Source organism: Nomascus leucogenys, chromosome 14 (genome assembly GCF_006542625.1).
Source record: "Nomascus leucogenys isolate Asia chromosome 14, Asia_NLE_v1, whole genome shotgun sequence".
In the NCBI taxonomy this organism is placed as follows: domain Eukaryota; kingdom Metazoa; phylum Chordata; class Mammalia; order Primates; family Hylobatidae; genus Nomascus; species Nomascus leucogenys.
Genome location: NC_044394.1, coordinates 9,231,473 through 9,251,284, shown reverse-complemented (window position 1 = coordinate 9,251,284; position 19,812 = coordinate 9,231,473). Strand labels below are relative to the sequence as shown.

Genomic DNA, 19,812 nt, shown 5'->3' with positions numbered 1-19,812 from the left:
TAAAAAAGACAAAGAATAACAGATTCTGATGAGGATGTGAAGAAAGGGAAGTGCTAGTACACTATTGATGGGAATGTAAATTAGTACAGTCAATATGGAAAACAGTATGGAAGTGCCCCAATAAACTAAAAATAGATCCACCATATTATCCAGCGATCCTACTGCTGGGTATATATTCAGAAGAAAGGAAATTAGTAAAGCAAAGAGCTATTTACACTCCTGTGTTTATTGCAGCACTACTTACAATAGCCAAGATACAGAATCAACTTAAGTGTCCATCAATTGATGAATGGATAAAGAAAAAACAAAATGTATATATATACATAATAAAATGTTATTCAGCCATAAAATAAATGAAATCCTGTCATCTGCAGCAACACGGATAAAACGGGAGGTCATTATGTTAAGTGAAATAGGCCAAGCATAGAAAGACAGATATCACGTGTTCTCACTTTTAAGTGGGAGCTAAAAAAGTTGATCTCGTGGAATTAGAGAGTATTATGATGGTTATCAGAGGCTGGCAAGGGCAGGAGGGATGATATTGAAGAGAGATTAGTTATGACTGTAAAAACACAGTTGGATAGAATGAATGACTTTTAGCGTTTAATAGCACAGTAGGGTAACTATAGTTAAAAATAATTTATTGTATATTTCAAATTAGCTAGAAGATTTGGAATATTCCCAACACAAAAAAAGGGTAAATATTTGAGGTGATGAATATCCCAATTACCATATTTGATCATTACACATTGTATGCATATGTCAGAATATCACATGTACCCCAAAAATATATACTATTATTATATATAATTTTTAATAGAAACATTTTTAAAGCTTTTTAAAAAAAAAAAAAACATAAAAAAAAGGTGAACTAAAAACATTCCTATATGAACGCTGAGAATTTGTTACCAGGAAATCTGTCTTTAAGTACTGAAGGAAGTTCTTCAAGCTGAAAATAAGTGACACCAGACGGTAATTAACATCCACGGGAAGAAATAAAGAGGCTCTCTTCCTTGGCGCTGCCTACGGAGGTGGCAGCCATCTCCTACTCGGCATCATAGCTGCCCTCAGACCCCTTGTGAAGTCCAAGATCATCAAAAAGAGAACCAAGAAGTTCATCCAGCACCAGTTAGACTGATATGTCAAAACTAAGTGTAACTGACAGAAACCCAGAGGTATTGACAACAGAGTTTGTAGAAGGTTCAGCAACAAAAAACAAACCACATGCTGCCCAGTGGCTTCCAGAATTTCCTGGTCCACAATGTCAAGGAGCTGGAAGTGCTGCTGATGTGCAACAGATGTGCTGAGATTGCCCACAGTGTTTCCTCCAAGAACTGCAGAGACATTGTGGAAAGAGCAGCCCAGCTGGCCATCAGAGTCACCAATCCCAATGCCAGCCTGTGAAGAAAATGAATAGACAGCTCATATGCATGTTTTATGTTTAAATAAAACCATAAAACCTGCCAAAAAAAAAAAAAAGAGCACCAATAGTAGAAATTACCTAGGTAATAATAAAAGACAGTATAAATATACTATTCTGTTTATTTTTTTTTTTACTGGTTTAAAAGACGTTTTTACATGACAACAATTATAAAACCATGTTGTTCCCATTACATACAACGATCTTATATGAGTGACAACAATAGCACAAAGGTGAGAGTAGAAGGGGAGCTATATTTGAGCAAAGTTTCTATGTTTTAGTTTCTATACTTTTTTAGTTTCTCTACTTTACTAGAATAAATTAGTATCAATCAAACATAGTAGACTATGTTGGCTGGGTGCCATGGCTCACGCCTGTAATCCCAGCTCTTTGGGAGGCCAAGGCAGCCGGATCTCTTGAAGCTAGGAGTTCGAGACCAGCCTGGCCAACATGGCAAAACCTCGTCTCTACTCAAAATACAAAAATTAGCCTGGCGTGGTGGTGCGTGCCTGTAACCCTATCTACTCATGAGGGTGAGGCGGGAGAATCACTTGAACCCAGGAGGCAGAGGTTGCAGTAAGCTGAGATGGCACGCCTGCTCTCCAGCCTGGGTGACAGAGCAAGATGCCATCTCAAAAACATAAAGTAAAATAAAAAATAAAGTAGACTATGTTAAGATCCATATTGTAAACCCTACAACAATCTCTAAGAAAATGATCCCCCAAAATAGTTTTATTTAAAAAGGCATTAAAATGTTACCTATTTAAATTCCTAGAAAATACCTATTTACCACAAAAGAAAGAAGTAGAGGAATAGAGGAACAAATAGAAAGACTTGATACATAGAAAACAAATAACTAAATAACATACATAAATCCACATCTGTAATTACTTTAAATATAAACAGATTGAACAGATAATCAGAAGCCCAAAATTTAGACTGACTTGTTTTTTAAAAATCTAGCTACTTGGCTGGGCGTGGTGGCTCACGCCTGTAATCCTAGCACTTTGGGAGGCCGAGGTGGGTGGATCGCAAGGTCAGGAGATTGAGACCATCCTGGTTAACACGGTCTCTACTAAAAAAAATACAAAAAAAATTAGCTAGGCATGGTGGTGGACGCCTATAGTCCCAGCCACTTGGGAGGCTGAGACAGGAGAATCACTTAAACCCGGGAGGCGGAGGTTGCAGTGAGCCAAGATCAAGACACTGCACTCCAGCCTGGGTGACAGAGCTAGACTCCATCTCAAAAAAAAAACAGAAAAAACACAATCCAGCTACTTGAGATTCAAAGGCACAAATAGGTTGAAAGTAAAAGAATAAAAGATAAAACCATACAGATATAACCATAAGTGAACTAAAATCACTTTACTATTAAGAAAAGAAAATGGCTTTTAGGTTACAAAAGACAAGTTACTGGAGGCAGAGAGACATTTTATTATGATAAATGATGATATATGCATCCACCAACAGAACCCTTCAGCCAACAGCAACGGAATACATGTTCAAAGGTACACAGAGTATTGTTCTAGGACAGACCATATACTAGGCCAGCAGTTAGTCAGCAGACTATGGCATATTGGCCAACTTTGGCCCACTGCCTGATTCTGTACAATCTGCAAGCTAAGAATGTTTTTACCTTTTTAAGTGGCTTAGAAAAAACCAAAAGGGGATAAATATTTTGTGACACTTTGCAATTATATAAAATTCACATTTCAGTGTGCATAAATAACATTTTACTAGAGCACAGTCATGCTCATTCACAACTTTGGGGAAGGGAAATTCCTCAGTCTAAAAAATATCTTGAAAAACATACAGCTGAGATCATACTTAATGGTAGAACACTGAAGTCTTTTCCCATAAGATCAGGAAAGGATACTTGCTCTTGCCACACTTATCAACATTGTATTAGAGCTTCAAGCTAGTTAAGTCAGGCAAGAAAAGGAAATAAAAGACATCGAGATTGTAAAGAAAAATAAAACTGTCTGCAAATAACATGATCCTGTGTGTAGAAAACCCTGAAGAATTCACAGAAAAACTGTTAGAATTAATAAAATGAGTTCAGCAACATGACAGGACACAAGATCAATAATTAAGCAGTCAATTGAATTGTCATGTACTAGATAGAATAATTTGAAAGTACAATTCAAATGAAGACAACAGTTGTCAAAAGAAATCAAACTCTTGGAAACAAATTCAGCGAAAGAAGTGCAAGACTTGTGCACTGAAAGATACAAAGCATTGCTGACAGAAATTTAAGAAAATGTACGTAAATGGATTCGAAAACTTAATGTTGTCAATATGGCAATTTTCTCAAATTGTTCTATAGATTGAAAACACACCCAATCAAATCCCAGCTTTTTTCTATAAATTGACTAGCTATTCCTAAATTGTATAGGGAAATGCAGAGAACTCAGACTAGCCTAAACAACTTCAAAAAAAATGACAAAAAACGGAAGACTTACACTTCCTGATTTCACAGTTTACCTAAGGATACATTAATCAAGTACTGGAATAAGGAGAATTATAGAGATCAGTAAAATGGAATTGACGTTTTAAAAGGAAACCCTTGGCCAGGCGTGGTGGCTCATGCCTGTAATCCCAGCTGTTTAGGAGGCAGAGGTGGGCTCACTGATGTCAGAAGTTTGAGATCAGCCTGGCCAACGTGGCGAAACCCCATCTCTACTAAGAACACAAAAATTAGCCAGGCGTGGTGGCACACGACTGTAGTCCCAGCTACTCATGAGGCTAAGGCAGGAGAATCACTTGAGCCTAGGAGGAGGAGGTTGCAGTGAGCTGAGACCATGCCACTACACCCCAGCCTGGGTGACGAGTGAGACTCTGCCTGAAAAAAGAAAAAAAGGAAACCTTTATATTTTTGGTCAATGGTTATTTTTATTATCATTTTTATTATTTTTTAAAGATGTCAAGAAAATTCAGTAGAGAAAAAGGACTGACTTTAAAAAGAAAAAAAATTGTCCAGGAGGAGCTGAGCACAGTGGTGTAGCTGGCCAATAGTCCCAGCTACTCAGGAGGCTGAGACAGGCAGATCACATAAGCCCAGGAGTTCACGGCTTTAATGTGAGTATGCAGTGATCACACCTGTGAATAGCCACCTCATACCAGCCTGTACAGCATAGCAAGGCTCTGTCTCTTTAACAAACAAAAAAAGGTGCAGGAGAATTTGGATATCCATACGCAAACAGATTATTTTAGACACCTTACCTCACACTATGCTTAAAAGTATACTCAAAATGGATTCCCTATACCTAAACATCAGAGCTAAAAATATAACACTTCTAGAAAAGCAAATGTAGAAAACCTTTGTGATTTGGGGTTAGAAGATTTCATAGCTATAACACCAAAAGCACAGTTTATAAGTGGGGAAAAAAGTGTAAGACTTAGAAAAAATTAAAAACTTTTGAGTTTCAAGAGAGAGCATTACGAAAATAAAAGCTACAGCCTCACAGTCCTAGAGAACATATTTGCAAATTATATATATTATAAAGTATTCATGTCCAGAATATATAAAGGACTGTTACAACACATTAAGACATCAAGAAAATCTAATTTAAAATGTGTAAAAGAGTTGAATAGACTCTTACCATACATATAAGTACATGACAAGATGTTCTGCTTCCTCAGAGAAGGCAAATTAAAAGCACAATGAGAGGAGTGACTCAGTGAAAATTATGTAGTGGGTAGCTCTAAGAGCCTGTCTCTCCACAGAAACATTGAAAAATAAAGAACAAACTGCCAATTTCAACTTTGTCAGAACTGTGAAGAAAGAGACAAAGATTTATAGCTACTAAGCAAATGTTGATTTTTAAAAAAATTATAAAAAATAATAATTTTTTAAAAGCCTGTATATATATTTGCCATTGTCTGGTTTAGTAATGGCAGCCTTGAAAATGGCAACCCACCTGGTCCCTGGTTTCAGAGAGAGCAGAACATACCTTATTTATAGAGTTGTGTTTGTCAGGCTGGGTGCGTTGGCTCACACCTGGAATCCCAGGCACTTTGGGAGGCCAAGATGGGTGAATCAGTTGACGTTAGGAGTTCGAGACCAGCCTGGCCAACATGATGGAACCCCGTCTGTACTAAAAATACAAAAAATTAGCCGGCCATGGTGGCGCACACCTGTAGTTCCAGCTACTTGGGAGGCTGAGGCAGGAGAATCGCTTGAACCCGAGAGGCGGAGGTTGCAGTGAGCTGAGATTGCGCTACTGCACTCCAGCCTGGGCAACAGAGCAAGACTCTGTCTCAAAAACAAAACAAAATAAAACAAAGCAAAACAAGTTGTCTTTGTCTGAACAGTCTGGGGCTACCAGAAAAGCTACTGCAAAATGCTCAGCTATGTTATACTTAACTCAGAATTTACCCAGGATGGAAAAGCAGGGGCGTTCGTTAGAAGTTCTGTAAGGCAAACGAGCCAGCCACTTGCAGTCACCTGGGGTAAAATATTTTAATTGAGGCATATAATAGAATGCTGAAAGTCTTGGAGGTGGTGGGAACTTGAGAGTTTCCTTGGGAAATTAAAGTACCCAAAAGCACACTGTACACTGGGTAATTTAGAAGGCTTTGCACATGCCAACAAGATACACTCTCGGAAAAGACCTTACAAGACCCGTGAACTTTCACCTCTGGCTGCGCTTCTAGACTAAGTGTATACAGGTAGTGAAGGCTAAGGCATAGTTGTAAACCATTGTAGGAATGCCCCAGCACAGCGCCATTCTGCAAAGACAGTAGTGGTTTTTGTCTTTGTCTCTCTGTCTTTGTCTCTCTCTCTCTCTCCCTTTTTTCTCTTTTTCTTCCTCTCTCTCCCTCCCTCTCTCTTTTCCTCTCTCCCTCTCCCCGCTTCTGCCATTCTAGGAAATCACTGTCAAAATACTAGCTCTTCAAACACAAGTAAAATGAAGACTTAAGAAACTACACATAACAAGGAAGACAGACTTTATTAAAATATTTTAGAAAAGTGACTAAACAAACAACTATAGCAATCAATGAAAGCAAACCCTGAGGTGGAGGGAAATATTTCTAGAGTTACCATTAATGCTCAAAATGTTGTTTTCAACAAAAAATTGCAGAAACAAGAAAGTGTGGTCCATTCACAGAGGAAATTAATAGAAATTCTCTTTGAGGAAGCACAGACTTTGGACTTAGCAGACAAACATTTAAAATCAATTATCTTAAATATGTTCAAAGAGCTAATGGAGGTGATGGATAACAAACTAAAGGTAACCAGGAGAATTGGCTGGGCGTGGTGGCCCACGCCTGTAATCCCAGCACTTTGGGAGGCCAAGGCGGGCAGATAATTTGAGTTCAGGAGTTCGAGACCAGCCTGGTCAACATGGTGAAACCCCATCTCTACTAAAAAATATACAAAAATTAGCCAGGCCTGGTGGCAGGCTCCTGTAATCCCAACTACTTGGAAGGTTGAGGCAGGAGAATCCCTTGAACCCGGGAGGCGGAAGTTGCAGTGATCTGAGATTGTGCCACTTGCACTCCAGCCTGGGTGACAGAGCGAGACTCCATCTCAAAAACTAATAAATAAAGAAATAAATAAGTGAAACCAGGAGAATGATATATGTACAAATAGAGTATCAATAAAGAGAAAGTATAAAAAGGGACCAAACAGATTTTGGAGCCGAAAACTACAATAACTGAAATGAGACATCTATTAGAGGGGTTCTCCATCAGATTTGAGCAGGCAGAAAAATGAATCAGAGAAGTTAAATAAAAGTCAATTGAAATTATTGACTGAGAAGCAGAAAGAAAACAGAATGAAGAAAAATGAACAGAACGTAAGAAACCCATAGAACAACATCATATGTGTCAACATAAGAATCTTAGGAAAGGAGAGAGAAGGAAAGGGCAGAATATGTGAAGAAATAATTGTCCTAAACTTCATAAGACATGAACCTACACGTTCAAAAAGCTCATTGGACTTAAAGAAAGATAAACAAAGTGATCCAAACTGAGAAGCATTATAATGAAACTGTATTTTACAAAGCCAAGAACAAAGAGAGAATCTTGAAAGCAAAAGAGAAGCTGTTTGTCTCATACAATGGATCATCAATAAAATTAATAGCATGTTTCTCCTCAGAAAGCATGGAATCCAGAAGTGAGTGGGATGGTAATTTTTTTAAAGAACTGAAAGTGGGGGAAAAACTGTAGCCAAGAACTCCATATCTAACAAAACTATTTCCTCAAAAATTATTTGAATTTTGCAATGGAATGTTAGTTGTAGCACCAAAAGCATGAGCAACCAAAGAAAAACTACTGCATTTCATCAAAATTTGAAAGTTTTTTGTTTGTTTTGTTTTTGTGTTTTGAGACAGTCTCACACTGTCACACAGGCTGGAGTGCAGTGGCACCATCACAGCTCACTGCAGCCTCAAACTCCTGGGCTCAGGTGACCTCCCGCCTCAGCTTCCTGAGTAGCTGGGACCACAGGCGTGCACCACCACAACCAGCTAATTTTTGTATTTTTTTTTCTTTTGAGATGGAGTCTCGCTGTGTTGCCCAGGCTGGAGTGCAATGGCACGATCTCGGCTCACTGCAACCTCTGCCTCCCGGGTTCAAGCGATTCTCCTGCCTCAGCCTCCTAAGTAGCTGGGATTATGGGTGCCCACCACTACATCCAGCTAATTTTTTTGTATTTTTAGTAGAGATGGGGTTTCACCATGTTAGTCAGGCAGGTCTCGAACTCCTGACCTCAGGTGATCCGCCTGCCTCGGCCCCCCAAAGTGCTGGGATTACAGGCGTGAGGCACCGCGCCTGACTAATTTTTGTATTTTTTGTAGAGATAAGGGTTTGCCATGTTGCCCAGGCTGGTCTTGAACCCCTGGGCTCAAGCGATTTGCCTGCCTCAGCCTCCCAAAGTGCTGGGATTACAGGTGTGAGCCGCTGTACCTGGCAAAACTTAAAACTTTTATACATCAAGAGATATTATTTTTAAAACTGAAAAGACAACCTGTAGAATGGGAGATAATATTTTAGAAACATACATCCAATAAGGGTCTACTAACTAGAATACATAAAGAACTCCTACAGCTTAACAACAAAAAGCAAACAACCCAATTTAAAAATAGACACCTAAAAATGGACTTGAATACATGTTTCTCCAGAGATGTTCAGTGATCATCAAGCACATGAAAAGATGCTCAACGTAATTAGTCATTAGGGAAATGCAAGTCAAAACAATGAAATTCTACTTCTCAATAAGATTATTAGAATTTTTAAAATGGAAGGTTTTGACAAGTAGGGAAATTAGGGACTCTCATATATTGCTGTTAGAAATGTAAAATGGTGCAATCACTGTGGAAAACAGTTTGGCAGTTCCTCAGCAAGAATCTCCATGTACCAGCAATTCTACTTCTAAATATATACCAAAATAATTGGAAACAGGTACTCAAATACTTGAACACAATTTTCATAGTACCACTATTCACAATAGCCAAAAGATAGAAACAGTCTATACATCCATCAGTGGATGAATGGTTAAACAAGATGTAGTATACATACCATGGAATATTATTCAACCATAAAAAGGAATAAAGTACTGATACATACTACAACATGGTTGGACCTCACAAACATGTTAAATGAAGGAAGCCAGACATAAAAGGTCATATGTTGAATCATTCCATTTACATGAAATATCCAGAACAGGCAAGTCAATAGGTCCAGACAGCAGACTGGTGGTTGTTAAGGTCTGGGGGATGTGGGTAATGGGGAATAACTATTTAATGGATGACTTTTTAATTGAGGTATATGAAAATGTTTTGAAACTTAATAAGAGGTGGTCGCACAGCATTTTGGATGTACTAAATGCCATTGAATTGTATGATTTAAAATAATTTCATATTATGCCATTTTTACCTCAAAAAAAAAAATAGTTTTTGGTTGGGCACAGTGGCTCATGTCTGTAATCCCAACACTTTTGGGAGTTCAAGACCAGCCTGGGTGACATAGTGAGATCTTGTCTCTAGTTAAAAAAAAAAAAAAAAATTAGCCAGGCATAGCAGAGCACAACTGTAGTCCCAGATACTTGAGAGGCTGAGGCAGGAGGACTGCTTGAGCCCAGGAGGTCAAGGCTGCAGTGAGCTGAGATTGCACCACTGCACTCCAGCCTAGGCTACAGAGCGAGATTCTGTAGATAGATAGATAGATAGATAGATAGATAGATAGATAGATAGATAGATAGATAGATAGATAGATACTGTGTAGATTAGATAGATAGATAGATAGATACTGTGTAGATTAGATAGATAGATAGATAGATAGATAGATAGATAGATAGATAGATAGATACTGTGTAGATTAGATAGATAGATAGATAGATAGATAGATAGATAGATAGATAGATAGATAGATAGATAGAGTAGGTTTTTTTTACAATCACAGTGTAACAGTGTTTCACACCCACTAGAATTGCTGATGGGAATGTTAAATGGACAGCCACTTTGGAAATTGACTTGCCAGTTTCAAATGTTCTTTAGGTGTTGGATGGATAAACAAGATGTAATATATACATGCAGTGGAATACTATTGAGTAATAAAGCACAAACAACTGATATCTGCCACAATAATAGATGAACCACAAAAACACGCAAAGTCAAAGAGGCCAAATTTTTAAAAGGCCATGTGTTTTATCATTTTATTTATATAAATAGTTGAGAAAAGACAAATCTCTAAGAGACAAAACATAGATTAGTGGTTTCCTGTTGCTGAGGGTGGTAATAGGAATTGACCAAAAATGGCTACAGCGGTCTTTTTGGATTAATTGAAATGTTCTAAATGTTCTCAAACTGATTGTGGTGTTGGTTGCACATATCTGTAAAGTTCTCAAAATCACTGAGTTGTACACTTAAAATAGGTAAGTTTTATATTTATGTGAATTATTCCTCAATAAGGCTGTTTTGAAGAACATCATTGGTTACATGAACATTCTGCAAAAAATGTAATTAATTAATTAATTGGAAACACCAGTTGTTTTTCTATTTTTTTAATTTTTAATTTTTTCCTAGAATCTTTTCCTGAAGTAATTGTTCTTGATACTGGCCTATGACTCTTGAAATTGGTTTATCAATAGAAACAGTGTTGTTTTACTAATTGGGTTTTAGCAGTCTCTCCTAATTACATCTAAATGTTTCGTGGTTTTTCTTATAAAACTTCTAATGATAATTTTTGTGCGTCGCCACCTATTTCACACAACTTTATTTGATGTATTTAATTTCTTTTGTATGTACAGAGGATGGTTAGAACGAGAGAGCAGGTATGGTCTGCAACCAGGACACAACTGGTTTATCATCTCCATGCAGTGGTGGCAACAGTGGAAAGAATATGTCAAATACGTGAGTTAGATTCCTGTCTATTTACATTTTTCATAGGATTTTCAACTCCGTCAGACTTCCAGCCAATAATAAAATGCTATGACTACCAGCCAATAATAAAATGCTCCAACTTAGATAAAGATTCAAAGGGAAAGGAAATGGGTGTTTATATGATACTTGCTATGGTCTAGGCTTTGTGATTACACTTCCACGTACATTTCTTCCCTTGTAACAACCCTAAAAAAAGATAGTATTGGGCACGGGGGTACCTGCATATATCACATACCTCACATCTCATTTATTTCTCGCACCACCCTTGTGAGGAAGATAATATTACACCCATTTTACCTGTGGGGAACCTGGTGCTAAAAGAAAAAGTAACCTGAATGTCGTGATCAGGGTGGAAGATGTGGGATCAAACCAAAGGACTGACTTTAAAGCTTATACTCTCTCAACTACATCATTTACATTGTCCTTTATTTCACCTTTTCCATTAAAATGGAATTTTTTTCAGAACTAGAAAACTGAAAAGAATAATGCCAAGAATCAAATATTTGCCTTCTTGGAGAGCCAACTGATATATACACTCATTGCCAAATGATCACTAACCAAAATTCTAATCATTTGATTCCTATTTGCCTGTATTTCTTCTGTCACTGCTTATTATCAGAATATTGGTAGTTACATACTTTTTACATTATCTATCTCATCATTCTTTCTCATCTTTTTTCCATTTTGCAGAGTTTATTAATGTGTTTTCACACGTAAAATATATTAATTGGGAAACACGGACTTTGGTATCTCTGAAGGAATAAAAAGTAGGCAGATGACTTCCTGGACCTTGTAGGTAGATAATGATGGTGTGTGTAGGTAGAAAATGAGAACATTGGAGTACAGCATCAGTTATTATTTTGAAATACTTTTTTTGTTTTTATATTTATAGTTTGGCCTTAGAATGAGTGGTTGTTAATGTTTTAATCAGTATAGACTCAAAGAATAACCTAGTTTTGTCTTGGATGTATTACATTTTGTTTTCCGTAGGAACACAATAGAGGTCTTACTCTTAGCAGCATGTCCCTTATAAACAGACTGAACTGCACTGACGAGAACATGAACCTGGTTTGTTGTTGCCTACCATAATCCTTTTGTGCACTAAAGAAATTTGGGGAGGGTAGTAAGGGAGAGGTATACATGGGAGAATCTACATATTCCCTTCTCCACTCTGGCATTTGATATTATTTTCTAGCATGCATCTGTCAAATGCAAACTTTAAAATCTACTTAAGAATGAAGTCTGGCTGGGCCTGTAATCTCAGGACTTTGAAAGGCCCAGATAGGGGGATCACTTGAGCCCAGGAATTCAAGACCATCCTGGGCAACATAGTGAGACAACATCTCTACAAAAAAAAAAAAAAATTTTTTTATTTTTTTATGAGACAGAGTCTTGCTTTTGTCGCCCAGGCTGGAGTGCAGCGGCGCGATCTCGGCTCACTGCAAGCTCCGCCTCCTGGGTTCACGCCATTCTCCTGCCTCAGCCTCCCGAGTAGCTGGGACTAGAGGCACGTGCCACCACGCCTGGCTAATTTTTTTTTTTTTTTGTATTTTTAGTAGAGGTGGGACTTCACCGTGTTAGCCAGGATGGTCTCAATCTCCTGACCTCGTGATCTGCCCTCCTTGCCCTCCCGAAGTGCTGGGATTACAGGCGTGAACCACCACGCCCGGCCCGAAAAATTTTTTTAAAAAATTAGTCATGCCTGTGCTGGGCATGGTGGCTCACGCCTGTAATCCCAGCACTTTGGGAGGCCAAGGCGGGCGGATCACGAGGTCAGGAGATCAAGACCATCCTGGCTAACACGGTGAAACCCCGTTTCTACTAAAAATACAAAAAATTAGCCAGGCGTGGTGGCGGGCGCCTGTGGTCCCAGCTACTCAGGAGGGTGAGGCAGGAGAATGGTGTGAACCCGGGAGGCGGAGCTTGCAGTGAGCCGAGATCGTCACTGCACTCCAGCCTGGGCGACAGAGCGAGACTCCGTCTTAAAAAAAAAAAAAAAAAAGTCATGCTTGGTAGTGTGCGCCTGTAGTCCCAGCTACTTGGGAGGCTGAGGTGGGAGGATTGCTTGAGTCTGATAGGTCAAGACTGCAGTAAGCCATGATCGCACCACTACACTCCAGTTTGGGTGACAGAGCAAGACCCTGTCTCATAAAATAAATGAATAAATAAAGGCAAACTTAGAGTTACAATAAACCTGGGAGGAGAGGAGTATCGCTTTATATGGAGAGAAAGGAGGCAGAGTATGGGAATTTATTCAATAAGATGGGGAAAAATGTAAGTGGAGTAACAGCAGTACTTTCTGAAAATACATACTAATTAGAAAAGTGTTTCTACTAAATAAAGAGACAGGGAACTATGGCAACTTATTAATAAGGTGGGGGAAATGTAAGTTGACTAATAACAATCCTCTGAACATGTTTTAATTAGAAACGTGTTCTTTTCTAAAATTAAATGCAAATAACTGCACACTGACAGATTTTTTAAAAATGTTTTTAAGCTGAATTCAAGTAACCTTTTTAAAAAAGTGACATTCTGGGCCTTGTTTCCTCCATTTGTAAAATTAGAGTAATAATAATAATCTCCCTCATAGTGTTACGAGGATTAAATGAGTTTGATGCACGTTAAGTGTTTTGTTGTTGTTGTTTGTTTGTTGAGACAGGATCTTCCTTTGTTGCCCAGGCTGGAGTGTAGTGGCACAATCATAGCTCACTACAGCCTCAACCTCATGGGCTGAGGCAATTCTCCCACCTCATGAGTAGCTGAGACTCCAGGCATGCACTACCACACCTGGCTAATTTTTTGATTTTCTGTAGAGATGGGGTCTCACTATGCTTGCCAGGCTAGTCTCGAACTCCTGGGCTCAAGCGGTTCTCCTGCCTTGGGCTCTCAAAGTGCTAGGATTACAGGCACCCAGACTCTTGTTAAGTATTTTAAAACAGTGTCTGGTACATAGTAAGTACTAAATAGGTAGCTATTATTATGAGAAACTTCAATAAGGTAATTGTAGTGAGCTTGGACTCTTGTCCCTTGCACTTGCTTTATGACCTTGAATAAATTACTACTTCTTGCTCTACCTCAGTTTTCACAGATGAACAATGAGATTAATAGTAATATCTGTTTAAGTAGGGATGTGAGAATTAAATGAGTTAATACATGTGAAGCACTTAGCCCAATGTGTGGCAGATAGAAACTCTATATAAGGTTAAAGGTAATAATGGTGGTAGTAGTAGCAGTAGTTATATCCGGATTTAAATTTCTTCTTTCATGCCAGGCATGGTGGCTCACGCCTGTTATCCTGGCACTTTGGGACGCCGAAGGAGGCAGATCACTTGAGGCTAGGAGTTCAACACCAACCTGCCCAACCTGGAGAAACCCCGTCTCTACTAAAAATACAAAAATTAGCCGATTGTGGTGGTGTATGCCTGTAATCCCAGCTACTCAGGAGGCTGAGGCACAAGAATAGCTCAAACCTAGGAGGCGGAGGTTGTAGAGAGCCAAGATGATGCCGCTGCACTCCAGCCTGGGCAACAGAGTGAGACTCTTATTTAAAAAAAAAAAAAAAAAATTCAAATTTCTCTTTCTAGTCCATGTGGCAGCTTTGACAAATGCCTTGTTTAAAAAAAAAAAAATTGAGCCAGGTGCAATGGCTCACACCTGCAATCCCAGCTCTTTGGGAGGCCGAGGCAGGCAGATCACTTGAGACGAGGAGTTCCAGAGCAGCCTGGCCAACATGGTGAAACCCCGACTCTACTAAAAATACAAAAATTAGCTGGGCGTGGTGGCGTGTGCCTGCAGTTCCAGCTACTTGGGAGGCTGAGGCAGGAGAATCACTTAAACCCAGGAAGCAGAGGTTGCAGTGGGCCGAGATCATGCCACTGCACTCCATCTTGGATGACAGTGAGACTCCATCTCAAAAAAAAAAAAGAAAGAAAATTAGTGTTGACATATCAGATAATTTGATCTTAGAGCTTCATCTGCCTACCTAAGATAGTACTTAGCTTTAGTTAATTTTTTCTCTTCATGAAATGACATATTTACTTATGTGAATTACTAATTGTGAGGGCAGTATGTTTCAAATACTGGCAAGACTAAATGGAAAGATCAAAGACCAAGGGATCAGGAAAAATGAGCCATCCTTTCTTAGAAGTGGCTAACCCCAGATTTGCTGATTCACTGGAGCATGAATAATTTGATTGTGTCTCTGCTCATGGAATCTTACCAATCTTTCCCCGCTTTAATGTGTCAAGTTTTATTCTTATATGTGTAATCTCCTAAAAAAATTTAAATGGGGAAGAATGGTGAAATCTTTTCTGTTTATCATTATTGTAGTACATAATGTGTATATTTCTTCCTTTTTGAGAACTATGAAGGAGCAGCTATTACTATTCACATGCAGATTTTCCTATTTGGTTATCATGTAACTTTAGAGCTAGAAAGTACTTTACATCACCTTTCGCGCCTCTCTCCCATGGGCTGTGGGGGTTCCCTGTTCTCCTTAGCCAAGGCTGGAGGCCAAGAGCAGCCCTCGAGGATCGTTGTCAGGACTGCCACGAGTGGGGCAGCCTTGTTTTCCTGCCTCAGACATGTGTAGTTGAGGGGGAAATAAAAGGAATGAAACACCTCTTTTCTCTGAATTTACAAACGAAACCTGTGAGGTCCTTAGGTTTTATAATTGCCCAAAACTGTATCAGACAATTATTTTATTATTTGATCTAGCACTCTAGAGCTCAGTGTCCTGAGTCCTGCCTTAGTACCTAATCTGTTGCTCCATGCTGCCCTCTATTTTTCCAAAGCTAGCATTTCAGACTAGTGAAATTTGAAATTCACATAACTGTTAATTAAGATAATTGATTCTTGTAACATACCTATGTACGGGGCATAAAAAGTAGTAGTATCATCAATAGAGAAAAAGGTGAATCTTGACCCATATTTTATAACACATAAACTATTCATACAACTCACAGGGAATCCTAAAATCTCAAAATAGAATTCTCTTATATTAAAATAAGTACCTCATCCTTTTGTGAATTGTTGACTCAGAGAAAATGAGGACATTTCTCTCTACAGGTGAAACTTTACCTATTTAGAAATCTATCTTCTGAAAACCAGGATTCTAGGATAATTTTGAATAGTTCCAGACTCCTGAAGTCAATAAAAACAAAACATGATCCTTTGATGTTTTAGAAAAACAAAAATTTCCGTAAGCAGCCAGAAATGAACAGTCAAAAAAAGCTAGTGACTCTAAGATTCTGCAATATATAACTGTGATTGGTTTGTTCATCTTACAGAAGGAAAGTGGTAATAAGATTAATCGGATAAAAAGGTAGCTATTTCACTGAAAGCCAAGAAGGGTGGAAGGAACAAGAAAAATAAGCGTGTAGGAAGGGGAAGAAGGAACCTGAGTTGTGCTGACAGTTTCAGGCAGTGGAGAACAGTGACAGCATCAGATTCCTGTAACAGAAAAGAAAGCCAAAGACAATGAGAAGACAGTTTGTTTGGAGCATTGGAAGAGAAGCAAAGAAAACCCATATTCTCCAAGTCTAAAGGGTATTACTCACTGTACCATATTAAAAGCATGTGGTAGAACCGCAGTTGCTAGAGGCAAATGTTGCAATATCTGAGAAGTTCTTAGAATCATCCTATTCACAAGTTATTATAAAATTTAGCCTAACAAATGTAATGCCTGGTAATATTTTTATTATCCTGTTTTCTTGCCAGTGATGTGTATAGATTTAACCTATGGACTGAGCTCTTCAGAATGAGAAACATTGTTACAGGAATGGTTTCATTTACATTTTCTTTAGAAACATAGGCACCATGTAAGACTTGCAAACATGTTTAAACATTTAAGATGCAATTCCAAATATTACTCCTTGAAATTCTCTTACATGCCCATCTTAGAGGAAAACTTGAAGAAAATTGTTTGCTCAAATAGACCTAATCTTCCTCAAAATATATTACTACAGATTTTTTAGAAAGTAATTTGTGGTCGGGTACAGTGACTCACACCTGTAATCCCAGCACTTTGGGAGGCCAAGGCAGGTGGATCACCTGAGGTCAGGGGTTCAAGACCAGCCTGGCCAACATGGCAAAACCCTGTCTCCACTGAAAATACAAAAATTAGCCAGGCGCAGTGGTGCATGCCTGTAATCCCAGCTACTGTGGAGGCTGAGGCAGGAGAATTGCTTGAACCCAGGAGGCAGAGGTTGCAGTGACCCAACATTGCACCACTGCACTCCAGCCTGGGCAACAAAGCAAGACTCCGTCTCAAAAAAAGAAGAAAAAAAAAGTAATTTGTAATGCATCAACTTTATATAAATGGAATATAGAAGTGAGTATAAATTTATAAACGGATTACCTTGCCAACAATGTGATGGTTATTGAAACATCATTTCAGATCACTTATAGCAAGACTAAAGTGATTTTTCTGGAGGAAAACAAAGTGACTTGGAAGACTTTAATTTTTCTCAAAGGTGGCGCTGTTACTCTTTCCAAATGGTTTTGCTGTCTGTCTTGCTCCATCTTTATGGGCAAGAAGCAAATGACCTGAAAACTAATTAAAATCTAAATCTTCTTCTAAAACACAAGTTCCAGAGCAGGTAGCAGATTTAATAACAAGTCAATTTCTAAGCTCTCAACATCTGGAGCACATTATAAAAACAAATGCATGAGACTATAATCCTCACTAGGGCAATAGTTATTAATTCTGGCTACATATGTAGTGAGATCACATAGAGAACTTTAAAAATGAAAAAATGCCTTTGGCCAGGTGACTCATGCCTGTAATCCTAGCAGTTTGGGAGGCCAAGGCAGGAGGATCGTTTGGATCCTCCAGGAGTTTGAGACCAGTCTGGGTGACATATTGAGACCACATCTCTATGAAAACTTTAAAAATTAGTTGGGCATGGTGATGCATGCCTGTGGTCCTAGCTGAGGTGGAAGGATCACTTGAGCTCAGGAGTTTGAGGGCATAGTGAGCTATAGGCGACTGAGAAAGACCCTGTATAAAAAAAAAGAGCCTTTGCTATACTCCAGACCAAATAAATCAAAAAGCATAAGTGAAAAAAAAGTCGAATTGATTTAAATAATAAGGCATTTATGTTTATGGAAAATTTTCTTTTGAAACCTAATTTAACCAGGTGAGGTGGCTCACACCTGTAATCCCACCACTTTGGGTGACTGAGGCAGGAGGATTACCTGAGGCTAGAGTTTGAGACCAGCCTGGGCAATATAGTAAGACTCCATTTCTACCAAAAAAACAAAACAAAACAAAGGATCTTGCTCTGCTGCTCTGGCTGGAGTGCAGTGGCATGATCTCGACTCACTTCAACCTCCACCCCCTGGGTTGAGGCCATCCTCCCACCTCAGCCTCTCAGGTTACTGGGGACTAAAGGTGCATACCACCATGCCCCACTATTTTTTTTATATTTTTTTGTAAAGACAGGATCTATCCATGTTGCTCAGGCTGGTCTCCAACTCTCCTGAGCTCAAGTGATCCAGCCACCTTGGCTCCCAAAGTGCAGGGATTACAGACATGAGCCACCATCCCTGGCCAAAACTTGTTTTAATTAAAAAAAAATAATAATAAGAAAACTAATTTAAATGTAATGTATTTTGTGTTGGTATGGATTCTGTATTAGAAAAGCTATGACAAGCTTGATATTATCTTTAAGAAAATTAACACTTGGGACTAATTCATACTTCTTTTTTGACATAGATCAGTTTGGTTCTACTGTCTTGTCTACAGGATTTTGATTTCTAGGCCGGGCACGGTGGCTCACGCCTGTAATCCCAGCACACTGGGAGGCCGAGGCAGGTGGATCACTTGTGTTCAGGAGTTCGAGGCCAGCATGGTGAAACCCTGTCCCTACTGAAAATACATAAATTAGCTGTGTGTGGTGACAGGTGCCTGTAGTTCCAGCTACTCAAGAGGCTGAGGCAGGAGAATCATTTGAAGCTAGAGGCAGAGGTTGCTGTGAGCCGAGACTGCACCACTGACCTCCAGACTGGGCGACAGAGCTTGACTCTGTCTCAAAAAAAAAGAAGAATTTTGACTACTTTGGTGAACCATCTAAATTTTAAAAATTGATGGTCCAAAATTCATATGTAATGTAGATTCCTACTTCTTCATCATTTTTTTTTAACTATGGTCACCATTTTTCTCATATAATGCCATACAATTAACTTACATAAATAATTATGCCATTTTTACTTAAAATTAAAAAAAATTTTGGCTACTCAAGTGAAGCAGTGGTAACAGACAAGGAACAAAGAAATTTGTAACTAGTTGTGATTAATTAGTTATTTAATCATATTTTCAAAGGAAACTTTATATCACTATTTTAAGTAGAAAACTTGTGTCCACTGGGCACAGTGGCTCACGCCTTTAATCCTAGCCCTTTGGGAGGCCCAGGCAGGAGTATTGCTTGAGGCTGGGAGTTCAAGACTGACCTGGCCAACATAGCGAGACCCTGTCTCAAAAAAAAAAAAAAAGTGATTGGGCATGGTGGCTCAAGCCTGTAATCCCAGCACTTTGGGAGGCCCAGGCAGGCGGATAACCTGAGGTCAGGAATTCAAGACAAGCCTGGCCAGTATGGTGAAACCCTGTCTCTACTAAAAATACAAAAATTATCCGGGCTTGGTGGCACACGCCTGTAATTCCAGTTACTCAGGAGGCTGAGGCAGGAGAATCGCCTGAACCTGGGAGGTGGAGGTTGCAGTGACCCGAGATCGCACCACTGCACTCTAGCCTGGGTGACAGAGCGAGACTCCGTCTCAAAAAAAAAAAAAAAAGAAAAAAAGAAAACTAGTGTCACTTGCCAGAAATAGAAGGCAATAATATTATTAAATTCCTGCTAATAGCATTGCCTTTTGAAGACTCTGCTATTTAGGACTGTTCTCTCTTTGTTAAAAACAGAAATAGAGAAAATATGAAATGTTAGATTAGCATATTAGCACTATATAAACAATACAATGTTTGGTGAAAGAAAAAAATATGATTTTTTT

At 38.9% G+C, this 19,812-nt stretch overlaps 1 protein-coding gene and 1 non-coding gene across 3 annotated transcripts in view; both read left to right on the top strand.

The window, feature by feature from the left end:
- USP32 (ubiquitin specific peptidase 32) overlaps window positions 1-19,812 on the top strand; it is a 205,409-nt gene that overhangs the window by 135,011 nt on the left and 50,586 nt on the right. For both annotated transcript variants that reach the window (XM_030828141.1, XM_030828142.1), the window contains exon 12: window positions 10,674-10,776. In XM_030828141.1, the coding sequence (XP_030684001.1) occupies window positions 10,674-10,776 (103 nt within the window). The remainder of the gene's footprint in view (window positions 1-10,673; window positions 10,777-19,812) is intronic.
- On the top strand, window positions 15,263-15,393 carry LOC115838470. Its single transcript, XR_004033495.1, has one exon.